The sequence below is a fragment of the Myotis davidii genome, unplaced genomic scaffold, assembly GCF_000327345.1.
Source record: "Myotis davidii unplaced genomic scaffold, ASM32734v1 scaffold681, whole genome shotgun sequence".
NCBI lineage: Eukaryota > Metazoa > Chordata > Mammalia > Chiroptera > Vespertilionidae > Myotis > Myotis davidii.
In genome coordinates this window covers 1,052,496-1,065,251 of record NW_006291551.1, presented here as the reverse complement: position 1 = coordinate 1,065,251, position 12,756 = coordinate 1,052,496, and the positions used below count along the sequence as shown (strand labels likewise).

General features: G+C 53.1%; 1 protein-coding gene across 1 annotated transcript; it reads right to left on the bottom strand.

Annotated features, from left to right (window-relative positions):
* Positions 1-1,876: 1,876 nt before the first annotated feature.
* Positions 1,877-10,531, bottom strand: LRFN3 (leucine rich repeat and fibronectin type III domain containing 3). Its single transcript, XM_006765035.2, has 3 exons — positions 9,621-10,531; positions 6,770-8,206; positions 1,877-4,427 (listed from the first exon to the last, which is right to left on the bottom strand). The coding sequence occupies exons 2-3, from the start codon at positions 8,188-8,190 to the stop codon at positions 3,971-3,973; spliced, it is 1,878 nt and encodes a 625-aa protein (XP_006765098.1). The 5' UTR covers positions 8,191-8,206; positions 9,621-10,531; the 3' UTR covers positions 1,877-3,970.
* Positions 10,532-12,756: the final 2,225 nt, after the last annotated feature.

Sequence of the window (12,756 nt, the reverse complement as noted above, 5' to 3'; positions counted from 1 at the left end):
TCCTTGAGCTTAAACAGGTCCTAATCATTCTCACCTGTGCTTCCCCTATCCCGGCCCTGGCCACCCTGGGCTGTCTTTTTTTCATATCTATTTCCTCCACTGGACTGGGACTCAGTGAGGACAGGGTTTGAGGCCGTGTTGGTCACCGCTGTATCATTCTCAGCAATACTCTACACAAGTCAGGGCAACACCGAGCATTGATACCTATTCTTGCTTTTGTGTGGCATGAAACGGCACAGGCACCAGAAAGGAATCAAAGGCAGGAGCCATGCTCAGGTTCAACCCAGAAGAGAGGACCCCTTTTTCTGATTCTGCCACATATGTGTCCGTGTAAAGAGCTGCAAAAACTTGGCATGAGCTGAGGCCTTGCAAGGGATCACAAGTATGCCCAGACACTCCACCTGTGTTGGATTAGCCGCACCCCAACACATGGGTTGGATTGGGCAGCACACAGAGTCCTGGTATCAGGACTAGTCACTTGCTCCAGTATCGTGGCACTTTGGCACCAGGAAAGCTGGTTTCAAAAATGTGCAGGGCATTTCAAAGCCAGAGGGGGATGGGCAGTGGAAGGAGTAGCACTCCCTGAGCTCAGGAAATTGGTGGACTCAGCTAGGCTGTGTTGGACAAGCTACATTTTAACTTTATATTCTAGATCAGCGGTTCTCAACCTGTGGGTCGCAACCCCTTTGGGGGTCGAACGACCCTTTCACAGGGGTCGCCTAAATACATCCTGCATATCAGATATTTACATTACGATTCATAACAGTAGTAAAATTACAGTTATGAAGTAGTAACGAAAATAATTTTATGGTTGGGGGTCACCACAACATGAGGAACTATATTATAGGGTCGTGGCATTAGGAAGGTTGAGAACCACTGTTCTAGATACATGTGACCATTTGTCCACTTGTATTGTTTCTGTACAGGGGTGGGAGATGGTCCAGGCATCCTGTGAAGGAGCCTAAGGGGGTACCATCCTGGAAGGACCAGCCTACTCCTATATACCTCCTATCCTCCCTGCTTCCAAACATGTAATAAGCTACCACCAGGTGTGTCCCCCTTTTGGGCTCACATTTCCTGTGTTCACATCCCCCACAACCAGCCACAGCCTCTGCCTTGCAGTCTTGACCCACTGTTTGCCTGGTACTTGAACCTGGAAAAGGTCATTAATTCCTATGCCTCAGAGAGGCCAGCTCCCCCATCTAAGGGATGGATCTTTCTTCCCCAGTCTCAGCAATCTTGCCTGAAAACCAGGTAGCTGGACAGTGATCCAGACTATCCTCACTTGCATAGGGGATGGAGGCTTCTGGTGAAGTAGTCTCAAATTTCTCTCCAATCCATCCACTCAGGCCCCACGCCTTCTGCTTGGACCATTACACTAGCCTCCTCCCTGGTCGCCCTGCTTTACTTTAGTTCCCACATGCAAACAGACCTGCCACTGGAGTTTCTTTAGGATTAGAAAGGACAACTCACTGCTCAAGACCCTCCGATGGCTTCTCATGCCGCTTAGAATAAAACCCAGACCCCGCCCAGTAGCCTACAGTAGCCTGCACCACCTGTCCCCTTCTTACTCTCAAGTCTCAACATGGTATCACTTCCTTTTCCCCACCATACTCCAGCACATGCCCCTTCCAGCCCCCTTCCCTCACCATGCATCCCTCAGCGCCTGAACTTCTGTACATGCTGTTGCATTTGCATGGAATGCCCTTTCCATCCCGTGTAGTTAACTCCAACCTGATCATCCTTCTCAGCTGAGGCATCACTTCCTCCAGGAAGCCTCCCTCAACCTCTCTTCCCGGGCCAGGTCCGCTGGCTGCAGGTCTCACGGTCCCATGGATCCCTGCATGGCCCCCCTTGTCACCACCGATGCTTACACTTGCTTTTTGATTATTTAACATTTGTTTCCCCACCCGATGGTGAGGTAAATGAGGGCAGGAAAGGCCTGTGTCTGTTCATTATTGAATCCCCAGCATGTAGCACAAGTAGGCACACAGTAACTTAGTATTTTAAAAACAGGGTTGAGGAACAGTGCACTCTGGCTCCCCCTCATGGCAGCAACTGGTTCTAGGTATCCAAACCTGCTCCTCCCAGGCCTTTTTCTCAAGATACCTCACTGCCCCTGATGGCTGCTCCTGACCTCAGCCACTGGAGGATAACAAGAGGAAGGACCTAATGATGCTGCTGGAGGACTTGGGAGTCAGGCCAGATCCCTGGGACTCAGGTGTTCCATGGCCAATGGAAAGTCATTTCCAAGACCTACACCCACCCACAAAGCTGTGGCACCCGGCATGAGAACGGCCAGTCCGGTCTTGGGCCCACTTCACCCTGCTCCTCACATCAGCATCACTCCAGAGAATACTGATAGGACCCACGGTCCCTCCACATCTCTGCCTCTGGACCCACCAAAGAGTAGCTTGAGATCAAGGAGCACTATTCCTCTTCCTGCTAATCCCATTCCGGGATCTCCAATGAGGCCTGATATTTCCAAGGCCCAGGGTTTGGTCCTCCGAACCGCTTAGTATCTGAGGGGAGCCTAGGGCAGCTCAAGACAGTGAGGACCAGCCCTGGAGAGATGTGCAGAAAGGTCCAGACCAACCTGAACCAGGCTCTAGGCCCACAGAATGGCAGGTCTACCCTCCCTCTCTACACGTTCTTACTTCCTACTTTCAAATCAGTGGAGTCTGGCATCTGTCCAACTGAACCCCTAACACTACTCTCACGGCAGCCTTGATATCATTAAACACAAGAATAACTTGGGTCTGACTTGCCCAGTTTGCTTCTATGTCCCTCCACCTGCTGCTCCTGTTTAGTCATTTTTAGTCTAGGCTTTTCGTTGTCTGTCCCTTAGACATGAAAAGTCCAGAGGCTGAGGCCCCCTGACTATCGCCCTCTGGGTGCCCTCTGGGTATCCACATCCACCAAGTCCCACTGGCTTTGGCATCTTCCCCAAATCTGCCCCTTCGCCCTGGTCCAGTATCATAGCAGCTCCGCTGTCCCTCCCTTGGCCAGAGCCCTGGGCCTCATCCTGGACACTTCCCTCCCCTGTGGCTCTTCAGCTCCATAACTCAGACACTCAGTTTCCTGATGTCCCCTCACCCAGCCCAACTGCTTTCCCCAGCCCCACCCTCCCTGATCCAGTCTTGTCCTTACTCACACAGGTCCTTACCCTGGCTTCCCCCCGGGCTCCTTACATCAGTCTTCCCCCTGGTCCGCCTTCCCCATGGCAGCTAGAAGGATCTTCCTAAAGCCCAAACCTGGCGCTGTCCTCCTCTGCATTAAATCTTCCATGGCTTCCCAATACTGTCCGGCCAGTCTGAGCTCCTCCGCCCGGAAAGCCTGGACCCTGCTCACCCCTCCTACCTCTCCTCTGTCACAGCACCCCCAATGTCTGGCACTTACGAAGCCCCTGGTTGTACTGTGCCCTCTGCCTGGAACACCCTTCCCTCTGCTCTGCGCCAGTTATCTCCTTCAGAGAGAATTCTCAGGTCCCATCTCTCTTCCAGGAAGCTCTTCCTAGGCTGAGTCGGCCCCTTTCCTGGGCTCCCACAATCTCCCAGGCTTCCCTCATGACCACATCTCTGATCACTGTCTGAGGGCAGAGCTGGGGCTGTCAGAGTCACCACAGCATCACCCATCACAGGACGTGCTCAGAGACGACGCTCAAGGAATGTGTTGACTAAATGGATGACCATCCTCAGCCACATCCAGGGACCTTGGACAGAACTAGGTGGATCTCTCCCCAGAAGAGGCATCCCAGCTCCAGGCCCTGCATGATCCTCCCAACTCCCACAGACAGAGACAAGGGCAAGGGCCCAGGCCCAAGCTTAGAAAAATAGGACTTTCTTGTTGTGCCCCTCAGTGCCCCTGACACCCTCCCCATCAGAGTTTTAAAAACCGTGAACAATTTGGTGAGTCTGAGGCCAGGTCCCACAGGGTGCTTAGGTCCTGCCACCCCTTGGTGGGCACGAGGCTAGGGTCCTATGGGTTCGTGACTGGGCCCCCAGGGCTCACAGTCCAGCTGGACCATGGTATGGGCCCTCGGTGCGGAGGGCTCAGGAGCAGACGGGGCCTGTGTGGTGCCGTTGGTCTGGGAGCAAACGCTGCTGACGGGTGCGGGTGCCTTGGCCTTGCCGGGGGGCTGGCCACCGTGCACCTTGTAGCGCATAAGCAGAACGAAGATGAAGACCAGTACTGAGGCCACGATGACACCACCCAGCGCAATGATCATGGTGCCGCCCAGGAAGGGTGCATGCGGGACCCCGCAGGGTTGCAGTGTGGGCTCCGTGGAGAAGCGAGCGCAGCCAACAGGCCGTGTAGCTGTCAGCCCCGTGGTGCTGTCCTCATACACTGCGAGCACGCACAGATCATAGGTGCGGCCGGATGCCAGGTCTGTCAACAGGAAGGATCGGCTGTCGGCTGAGATCATCCTGGAGGGACAGGCAGGTAGAGGTCAAGTCTCCAGCTGCCAGCACCCACCTTGCACTCCATCCCCACCCTCCCATCCAGAGAATTTCTCCCCAGACCAGCTGTTGCATTTCACTCTAACCTCTGAATTCCCTCTAACCACTGCTGGAATTCCCTCTAGTCTGACACCCAGTCAGTGGCCTGACTGATACGCCTCCAGGCTGTCAGCCAATTTTACCTCAGCCCACCGTCTAATTTTACTGTCACATTCCTCTCAAATCCCCCAGTTTGATCTTCCTTTAGTCCCCAGGCTCAAATTCCCTCCAGTGCCACTGCCCCCTTCCCCTCTGCTCTGCTGCCTAGTTTCACTAGCCCCACTGCCCAATTTCTCTGTGGCCCACTGCTTGAGTTCTCCCAGTCCTGTTTCATTTTATGCCCAGCTGCCTGATTTCCATCCTGCACTGCCAGCCCAATTTCCCACCAGCCTGCAACCGAAGTTCCCTCTAACTTTGCTGCCCAATTTTGCTTCTCTCCACCACTTAATTTCACTCTGGTCTCCCCACCCTATTCTCCCCTACCTCACTGTCTGAGTTCCTTCAGTCCTTCACCCTATTTCCCACCAGCCTACCACCTGAGCTCCTTCCAGCCCTACTGCCAGAAATCTCTTTAGCTCACCGCCACTTGCATCCTCGCCCTCTCTGACCTCCCTCTAACCCAATTCCCATTTCCTTCTAACCCCATATCCAATTTCCCTCTAATTCCACCTCAGTCTCCCTCTAACTTCTGACTTCCCTCCCGCCTGTGCCGATTTCTCTTTGCCTCTAGTATAGTTAGAGTCTTTCTAATCTAACCACCGGATTCCTCCATATCACTGAGCCTGATTTCCTTCTAACCTGCCAATGAACACCTTCCTAGTCCCACTGTCTTATTATATTTATAACCTGCTTTCCAGTGAGTCCTGTCATCTGATCCCATTTTCATTAAACTGATGTGTCTCAGTCACCACTGATTTCTTTCTCTGTTGTCTTATTTCTTTCCAGCTCTGTCTTCTGATTCTTTTTCTCTCTGTTGCTTAGTTTTTCTAACACCCAATTCCACTATACTACCTTTTGTAGCAGAGCACTCTGTTGGAGATTTAACTTGTTTTATAATCAGTTTTCTTCTTAAATTGCTTTAATGAAGGAGGTACAGGAAACTCTGTGATTGTCTCTGGGAGGGTGACTATCTAGGAGAGCATTTGTCCCATCCCCTGCCAGGCACAGTGGACAGAATGTGTGTGATTTTCAGGTGTGGACCCTCCATGGAATCTACTGAGCACACTGCCTAGGAAAGAGAGTGGAATGAGCTTACTAGATTTCCAAGACGGAAAAGGAGATCAAGTGATTATCTCTTGGGGTCCCTGAGGAGGGAAACAGGACCCAGATGCTAGGTTTACAGGTGCAGACCCCACGTCTTAGGAGGCCCAGTTCTCCGCAGCCAGAACGTGGGGACTGCACCATTGGCTCAGCTGGCAGTGAGAACAGGGAGCCATCCACAGCTATCCATGCAAGGCTGGACTGGGTGAGCGGTGTCAGCAGCACCCACATCAGCGCCAAGACTACAGACCACACGAGGCCACCGCAGATGTTTCAAGTACTCTCCAGCTCAGGGGCAGAAATTACACTGGCCCATCTCTTGGAGTATTTAAGCCCCAGGTTTTGTGTTTGCAACATCAGAAGAGAGAAGGGAATTCCTGCTCACCTGGCAGGTGGAGCTTGAATTAGGTTTAATTTGATTTAGAAAATAAAAAATTGAGATGTTGCATGTAAGAACTCCAAATATGCGGAGCAGTCCACACTGCACAAACCCAAAGTGAAATCTGTTTAACTTCCTTCCCATTTTCCTTTTAACCTCTGGTCTGAGTGCCTTTGCAGCAGGGCTGACTCATTTCATTTTCCCATGATCACTGTACCTTCTTGATCTCTTTTTCTTCCTGCAGCCTATCTTGTATCCAGCCAGCCCTGTCATCTGGAAACACCTGGTCTCTCTTTTCCTTTACTACTTAAATTTGCTCGTATCTCCCCAAACTTGCCCTTCTCCATCGACTCTTTATTCTTTTGGCCTGGTTACTTTTTACTCTTGCTGCCTAATTTCCTTTATATGTTTATTACTATTACTTTTGCTGCCTTATTTCTTTTTAACACTGCTGCCAGATTCCTTTTTACTCTCTCTGCCTGGTTTCTTTTACCTTTGCTGCCTGATTTTCTTTGTAAGTCTGCAGCCTCATTTCTCAGCTGTGTTGCAGCCTGGGTATCAGTAGACATATCTCTAGCCCTCCCTCCACTTAGCTCCCCCACCCACGCTGCCCACTGCCTGGACACTGCACCTGTAGACGAGGATGTCATCGGCTGAGCTGTTATACTGGATCTGGTACATGCGAATGCCTGGGATAGGCCGCTGATCTGGCCACTGGACGAGAGCAGCTGTGGCCCCATGCTCAGTCACCTGGACACCACGGTCAGTAGGGGGCCCAGTGTCTGCTGCCTTGGCGGACGCGGAGGCAGAGGCAGCAGAAGGTGGGGTGAGGACATCAGGATCCCCGTCCCGTGGGGGGTCACAGCTGGTGCTGTTGGCTAGCTGGGGGGGTGGTGGGGGACCCACGGTTAGTTCAACAGCAGCCGTGGCCTCGCCAGCTGCATTGGCCGCAATGCAGGTGAAGATGCCTCCATCACTCGGCTCAGTGATCAGCAGCTCCAGCGTCCCATTCGGGAAGGCGCGAGCGCGGCTCGAGTTGCCCAGCAGCCGGCCCTGGGGTGATACCCAACGCACATGGGGCTCGGGGTCCCCCACAGCCCGACAGCGCAGGGCAGCTGGCCGACCAGCAGGCACTGCCAGCGGTGGTGAGCGGTGAGTTACCACAGGGGGTTCACACACAAACTCCTCCTCACCCACAGCCCAGAAGTAGCGGCCACCCAGAGCAGGTGGGGAGGCGCAGGCTTCGAGGTCATCCTCCCTCGCCAGCCGCCTCAGCCACACCAGCTCGCAGTTGCAGTGCAGGGGGTTCCCACCGAAGGCCAGCACCAGGGCAGAGGCAGGTGATCCCCGGGGCTTGGCTAGCAGTGGTAGGCGGGAGAAGAGTGGGTCAGGTGGGATGGTGGTCAGGCGGTTGGAGGTCATATCCAGCCGTGCCAACTTGTGCAGGCGGGAAAAGGCGCCAGCAGGCACAGAAGCCAGCAGGTTGTGGTCGAGGCCCAATGTATTGACATTGCCCAGGCGGCCCAAAGCCTCCCAGGGCAGCTGTTCCAGGTTGTTGTAGGAGAGGTCGAGGTCTTCAAGTGTCTCAGCACAGTCGTCCAGGGCACCAGCTGCCAGGGCTGCCAGCTGGTTGTTGCTCAGGATGAGATGGCGCAAATTGACCAGGCCACGCAGCTGACCCTCGCCCAGTGAGGTTAGCCGGTTACCATCTAGATGCAGAGCACGCAGGGCGCGAAGATCAGCAAAGGCACCGGCTGCCACATGGCGGATGGTATTACGTGACAAGCTCAGATGCAGCAGGCCCGTCATGTTGGCCAGGTCACGGCGACGCACAGCCGCAATGAAGTTGTCCGCTAGGCGCAACTCGGCTGCCCTGCGGTCCAGCGAGGGTGGCACGAATAGAAGGCCTGCCCCTGGGCACAGCACACTTAGGGGCAGTGACTGTGTCTGGCAGCGGCAGCGACGGGGACACGGGCTGGGTGTAGCTAGCTGGGGTGGAGATGAGGCAGGGGCCAGCGGCAGCAGGCAAAGGAGCAGCGGGAGGACGGCCATCTCGGGCAGCGGTGGCCTGCAGGGAAGAAGGGAGGCATTAGGGCAGGCTGAGGTCAGAGGAGGAGTACCAGAGGGGGCTGGGGTGGTCCAAGACCAGGAGAAAAGGTCACAATGAGCTAAGAGCAGAAGAGTTGGTTAATGACGGTCAGAGGAAGGGTCAGACATATTAAAAAGCTGGAAAAGATGGTCAAAGACTCAGATGTATCATGGGAGGACAGAGGGAACAGAAATGAACAAAGATGGTCAGAAGGCAGGGAGGTGATTAGAAATGGCCAGAGATGGTGAGAGAATGGGAGGGTTGGTCAGGGTGGCGGTGATTAGAAGATAAGCAAGAGGGTTTTAGACATGGTCACCAAGAAATGGTCAAGGATGGCTAAAGAGAGAAGAGGTGGTCAGAAGTAGTTGAAAATGACCAGAGAAGAGAGATGGTTAGAGATAATCAAGAAGATAAGTGGTGGACAAAGAGAGAGGAAGTGGTCAGGGGTGGTCAGATCTAGGAGAGATGGTAAAAGATGGTTAGAAATGGTCAAAAGCCAGTCAGGAGGAGAGGACAGCTGGGCGATGGGTATGAGGAGAGGTCATCAGACGGAGGGAAGGCAGCCAGGGATATTAGAAATGATCACAGAAACAGAGAAGAGAGGTAGTCAGTAAAGGCCAGAGATGGTCAGATGGTTGTCAACTGGCAATTAGGGTCAGGAGTGGGAGGAGGGCATGAGAAAGGAAATGTGGACAGGGGAAGCCGGAGAATAGACAGACAGAAGTGGCTGGAGAGAAGAGTTGTAGACAAAGATGTCAAAAATGGTCAGACAGTCAAAGGCCACAGCTGAGAGTCAGGGCTGGAGAAGGGCAAGAGAGCCGATGAAAGATGACTAGAGAGCAGCTAAGATAACAAAGGTGGTCACTGAGTGAAGCAGTAGATAGAGGTGGCCGGAGAGAGAAGCTGTGGACAGGGCTGGGGATGATCAAAGACAGAAGAGGTGGACAGAGATGGTTACTGAGATGAGTGGTGCCAGAAGTGGCCACAGAGAGGAGATGTGGACAGAAGTGTCAAAGATGGTCAGAGAGAGAGGTGGAGAAAAGAGACAGGAATGGTGGATAGGAGAGGCAGGCAGGAGAGGTGGTTGGAGATGGTCAGACAAGATACATGGTGGGAAGAAGTTAGATCTACTGGGAGTGGGTCACAGACCTAGAGATCCCATCAACTGGGGAAGAGGAGATCAGAGAGGGGCAGGGCTGGCCAAATGTCCAGAGTGTCTGAGGCAGAGGAACTGGAGGTAGACCCATGGGTGGGGGTGTCTGTTTCTGGGAGAAACCCCGAGGATTCCCAGGGTTACATGGTCCTTACCTACCCCCATCCCCAGCCACAAAGTTCCACTCTAGTCCCTCCCCATGATGGGAGTCACTGAGAAACTCCCTCCCAATAGCCTTACCTGAGTTGGAAGCGTCCCAGGGAGCAGAGTCTTCAGGCTCCCAGAGGGTCAAAGGTCAGGGCTCTGGAGGGGGTGCTCAGCCGGTCCTTCCTGTCCCCAAGGCCTCTGTAGAGGGACTGTCCTCGTGTCTCAACTTATATATGTGGTCATGGAGTCTCTAGACCTTGATACTTAGAGTCCCAGATCCCCAAATATTGGGCGACTAGGGTCCAATTTTAGAGACCCAGGCACCCCTTTAGGTTGTTCAGAGTCAGGGTCACCCAGCTCCAGTCTTGGGATGCGAAACAGCCAAATGGAGAGTTTAGGGTCTAAGTCCTAAGTCCAGTCCTGGGGTCTGGTACTGGGGTGCTGGGTTCAGTTATTGGGGGTGCTAAGTCAAGTTTCGGAGGTCTCTAGTCCCAGATTTCAGCATTCAGGTTTGCAGCAAGGACTTCAGGCCAGAACTCAGGTTTAGGCCCCTTGGAATGCCAGGGTTCAGATCTTGGAATTTGAGGCCTAAATCTCAGGGTTCGGGTCCCAAGTAGTGGATTCTGGGGGAATAGACACAGGAATCCCATCCCAGATTTCAAGGTCTCAGGCACAGAATTCAGAGTTTAGCTCCGGATTGGGGGGTTTAGATTCCAAATATTGAGGTTCAGGCTCCAAATGTTGGGATCCATATTCCAAGTCTTGGGGCTCAGGTTCCAAATGTTGGGTTCTCAGCGACTGATATTGAGATTCCAGCCCCAGATATTGGTGTTCAGACTCCTGTCTCGGGGTCCCTGTTTCCAGATCTCTGGGTCCAATCTCGGAGTGCAGGCCCCCGATGTCGGGTTGCAGGGTCTGTGGTGCAGGCTACCAGCTTGCTTCCCAGTGTGTGGCGGAGGCTGGCCAGGAGCGAAGGGGTCGGCTGCGGTGGGGGAGGGGACAGGCGCAGGCTCGGCGCGCTCCCGAGCTTAAAGGTGTAGGCTGCCCTCCGGTTTTCAAAGGCGCATCCCCGCCCCCGCCTCCCAGGGAATCGCCCGGGCGTTGGTTGGGAGCAAGAATCCTGGGATCCAGACAGAGACACAGAGATAGAGACAGAGACAGAAAATATGGGCAGCCTTCGATTGGGGGGACAGAGAGAAGTAGAATGAGAAAGACAGAGACAGAGAGAAAGACACAGACATATTCAAGGAGCGATGGAAATACAAAGAGACACTGAGAGACCCAGAGGGAAACAGAGAGGAGTCAAGGACAAGTCAGAGACTGAGAAAGACAAAGACATAGAGAAAGTCAAAGAGACATAGTTGGGGGACTGAGCTGGGCCAACTCAGCTGTGAGGATGGGTATGTGTATGTGTGTGTGTGTGTGTGTGTGTGTGTGTCCAGTTCTCATTCAGAGCATTGACTGTGGCCCTCCATCCCAGAGTCCCTGGCTCCCCAAACCTGTCTCCTTCTGTCCCTGTCTCAGCACCACTCCCTGATGTCCTTTCCACAAGTGGAGCTTCCTGACCTGGACCCTGCCCAGCAAACAGGAGTGACCTTTCGGGCCAGAGGAGGGACTACTCCTCCCCAAGACTCCTTGCCCTGGCTGCAAAGGTGAAATCTGACTTCAAGACTGTGCCCTCTGGATTTGGAGCCAGACATCAAGACACACTGACTAGCCCTAGCCGGCGCGCTCAGTGGTTAGAATGTTGGCCTGTGCACTCAAGGGTCCTGGATTCAATTCCTGGACAAGGGCATGTACCTCGGTTGCAGGTTCCCTCCCAGCCCCCAATGGGAGAACACGAGGGAGGCAACCAGTCAATGTGTCTCTCAAATCAATGTCTCTCCCCCGCCCACCCCCTCTTTCTCTCTCTCTCTCTGTCTCCCACTCCCTCCTTCCCTTCTACTCTCTCTGAAAAGCAATGGAAAAAACATCTCCAGGTGAGCATTAACAAAAAACAACCAAACAAAAAAGATACACTGGCCAGATATCCCATGGAAGAAGGAGATAGGAAATGGGACAGAGGCCGGGGCTTGCTAGGTTGACCCAGAGAAGTGTATCCATTGAGTTCCCCTCTCCACTCACATTTACGGCCCCAGAGAACCTACTAGAATTGTACTAACACATGACTCACCAGGACTGGTGTCTGCCTATCCTGATGCTTGTGAGAGGATAGGGAGGGTAATGTGGGTGTCCCACATGTCTCATGGTGATGGTGTTGCAGGAAGAGGGATGTGGGAAGTGGTCTACAAGCCTGACCTGGGAACGTGGTTATAGTAACAGGGAGGACCTGATCTTCTGAGAGCCCTGGTCTGCAGGGAACACAGCCTTGGCCAAGGCCATGGCCCTAGCCTAGTGGAACCTGGATGGCCATAAACCACCTCTGGGAACCCTCATCTGAGTGGAGGAATAAAATGATCTTCTTGGGGACAGGGTCACCCACTTTGGCGGCCCTAACTTTGCTGAAAGCTTCATAACAGACTTTAGGCTCCTTCCACTTATGTGTATTGAAAAATTGCAGCTAAAATAAACTCAGCTCAAGGGCCCATCTTTCCAGATCATTAGCAAAGTTCATCATGCTCCTGGCCCAGCACAGTGGATACGGTTTTGCAGACACTCAGAAAAAGGACAGTTTTAGGGATGCTACAGAAATGGTGAAGGTGAGGGGAGACAGAGGGAAACACCCGAAGATAATGCCATGAGAAGAGTGGGATTAGAATTCAGTAGAACTGGTTTATTTGGGGGATGGGAAACCCAGGAAATGGGCGAGGGAGGAAGCAGAGTGAAACAGAGAAAGAAGAAAGTGGAGAAGAAGGTGGAGATGAAAAACAAGTTACCTTTCTGGGCAACGAGGGCTCAGTTCTTCTGGGGAACATTAAGGAACTGTGTAGGACACAGACTTGTCGTTTCCCCTCTCCCTCCCACCTGCAAAATTCAGAGAGGCTGGGGCATTTATCCATCCATTCTTAGCACCTTGGGTGATGATTGCCCCTTTGCGGGGAGAGGGTAGTACTGAGAACCATCCCAATCTTGTAACAGGACAACCACGGGGTCCGGCTGCCTGTTTCTATTTAAGCAGAGACAGGATTGAATCATATATCAGTGTTTATTCCAATAATGCCGGCATTATGGGAGAGCAGCAGGTTATCAACAAAAATCTGCTTCACTCCACCATAAGCCAGCTGCTTAT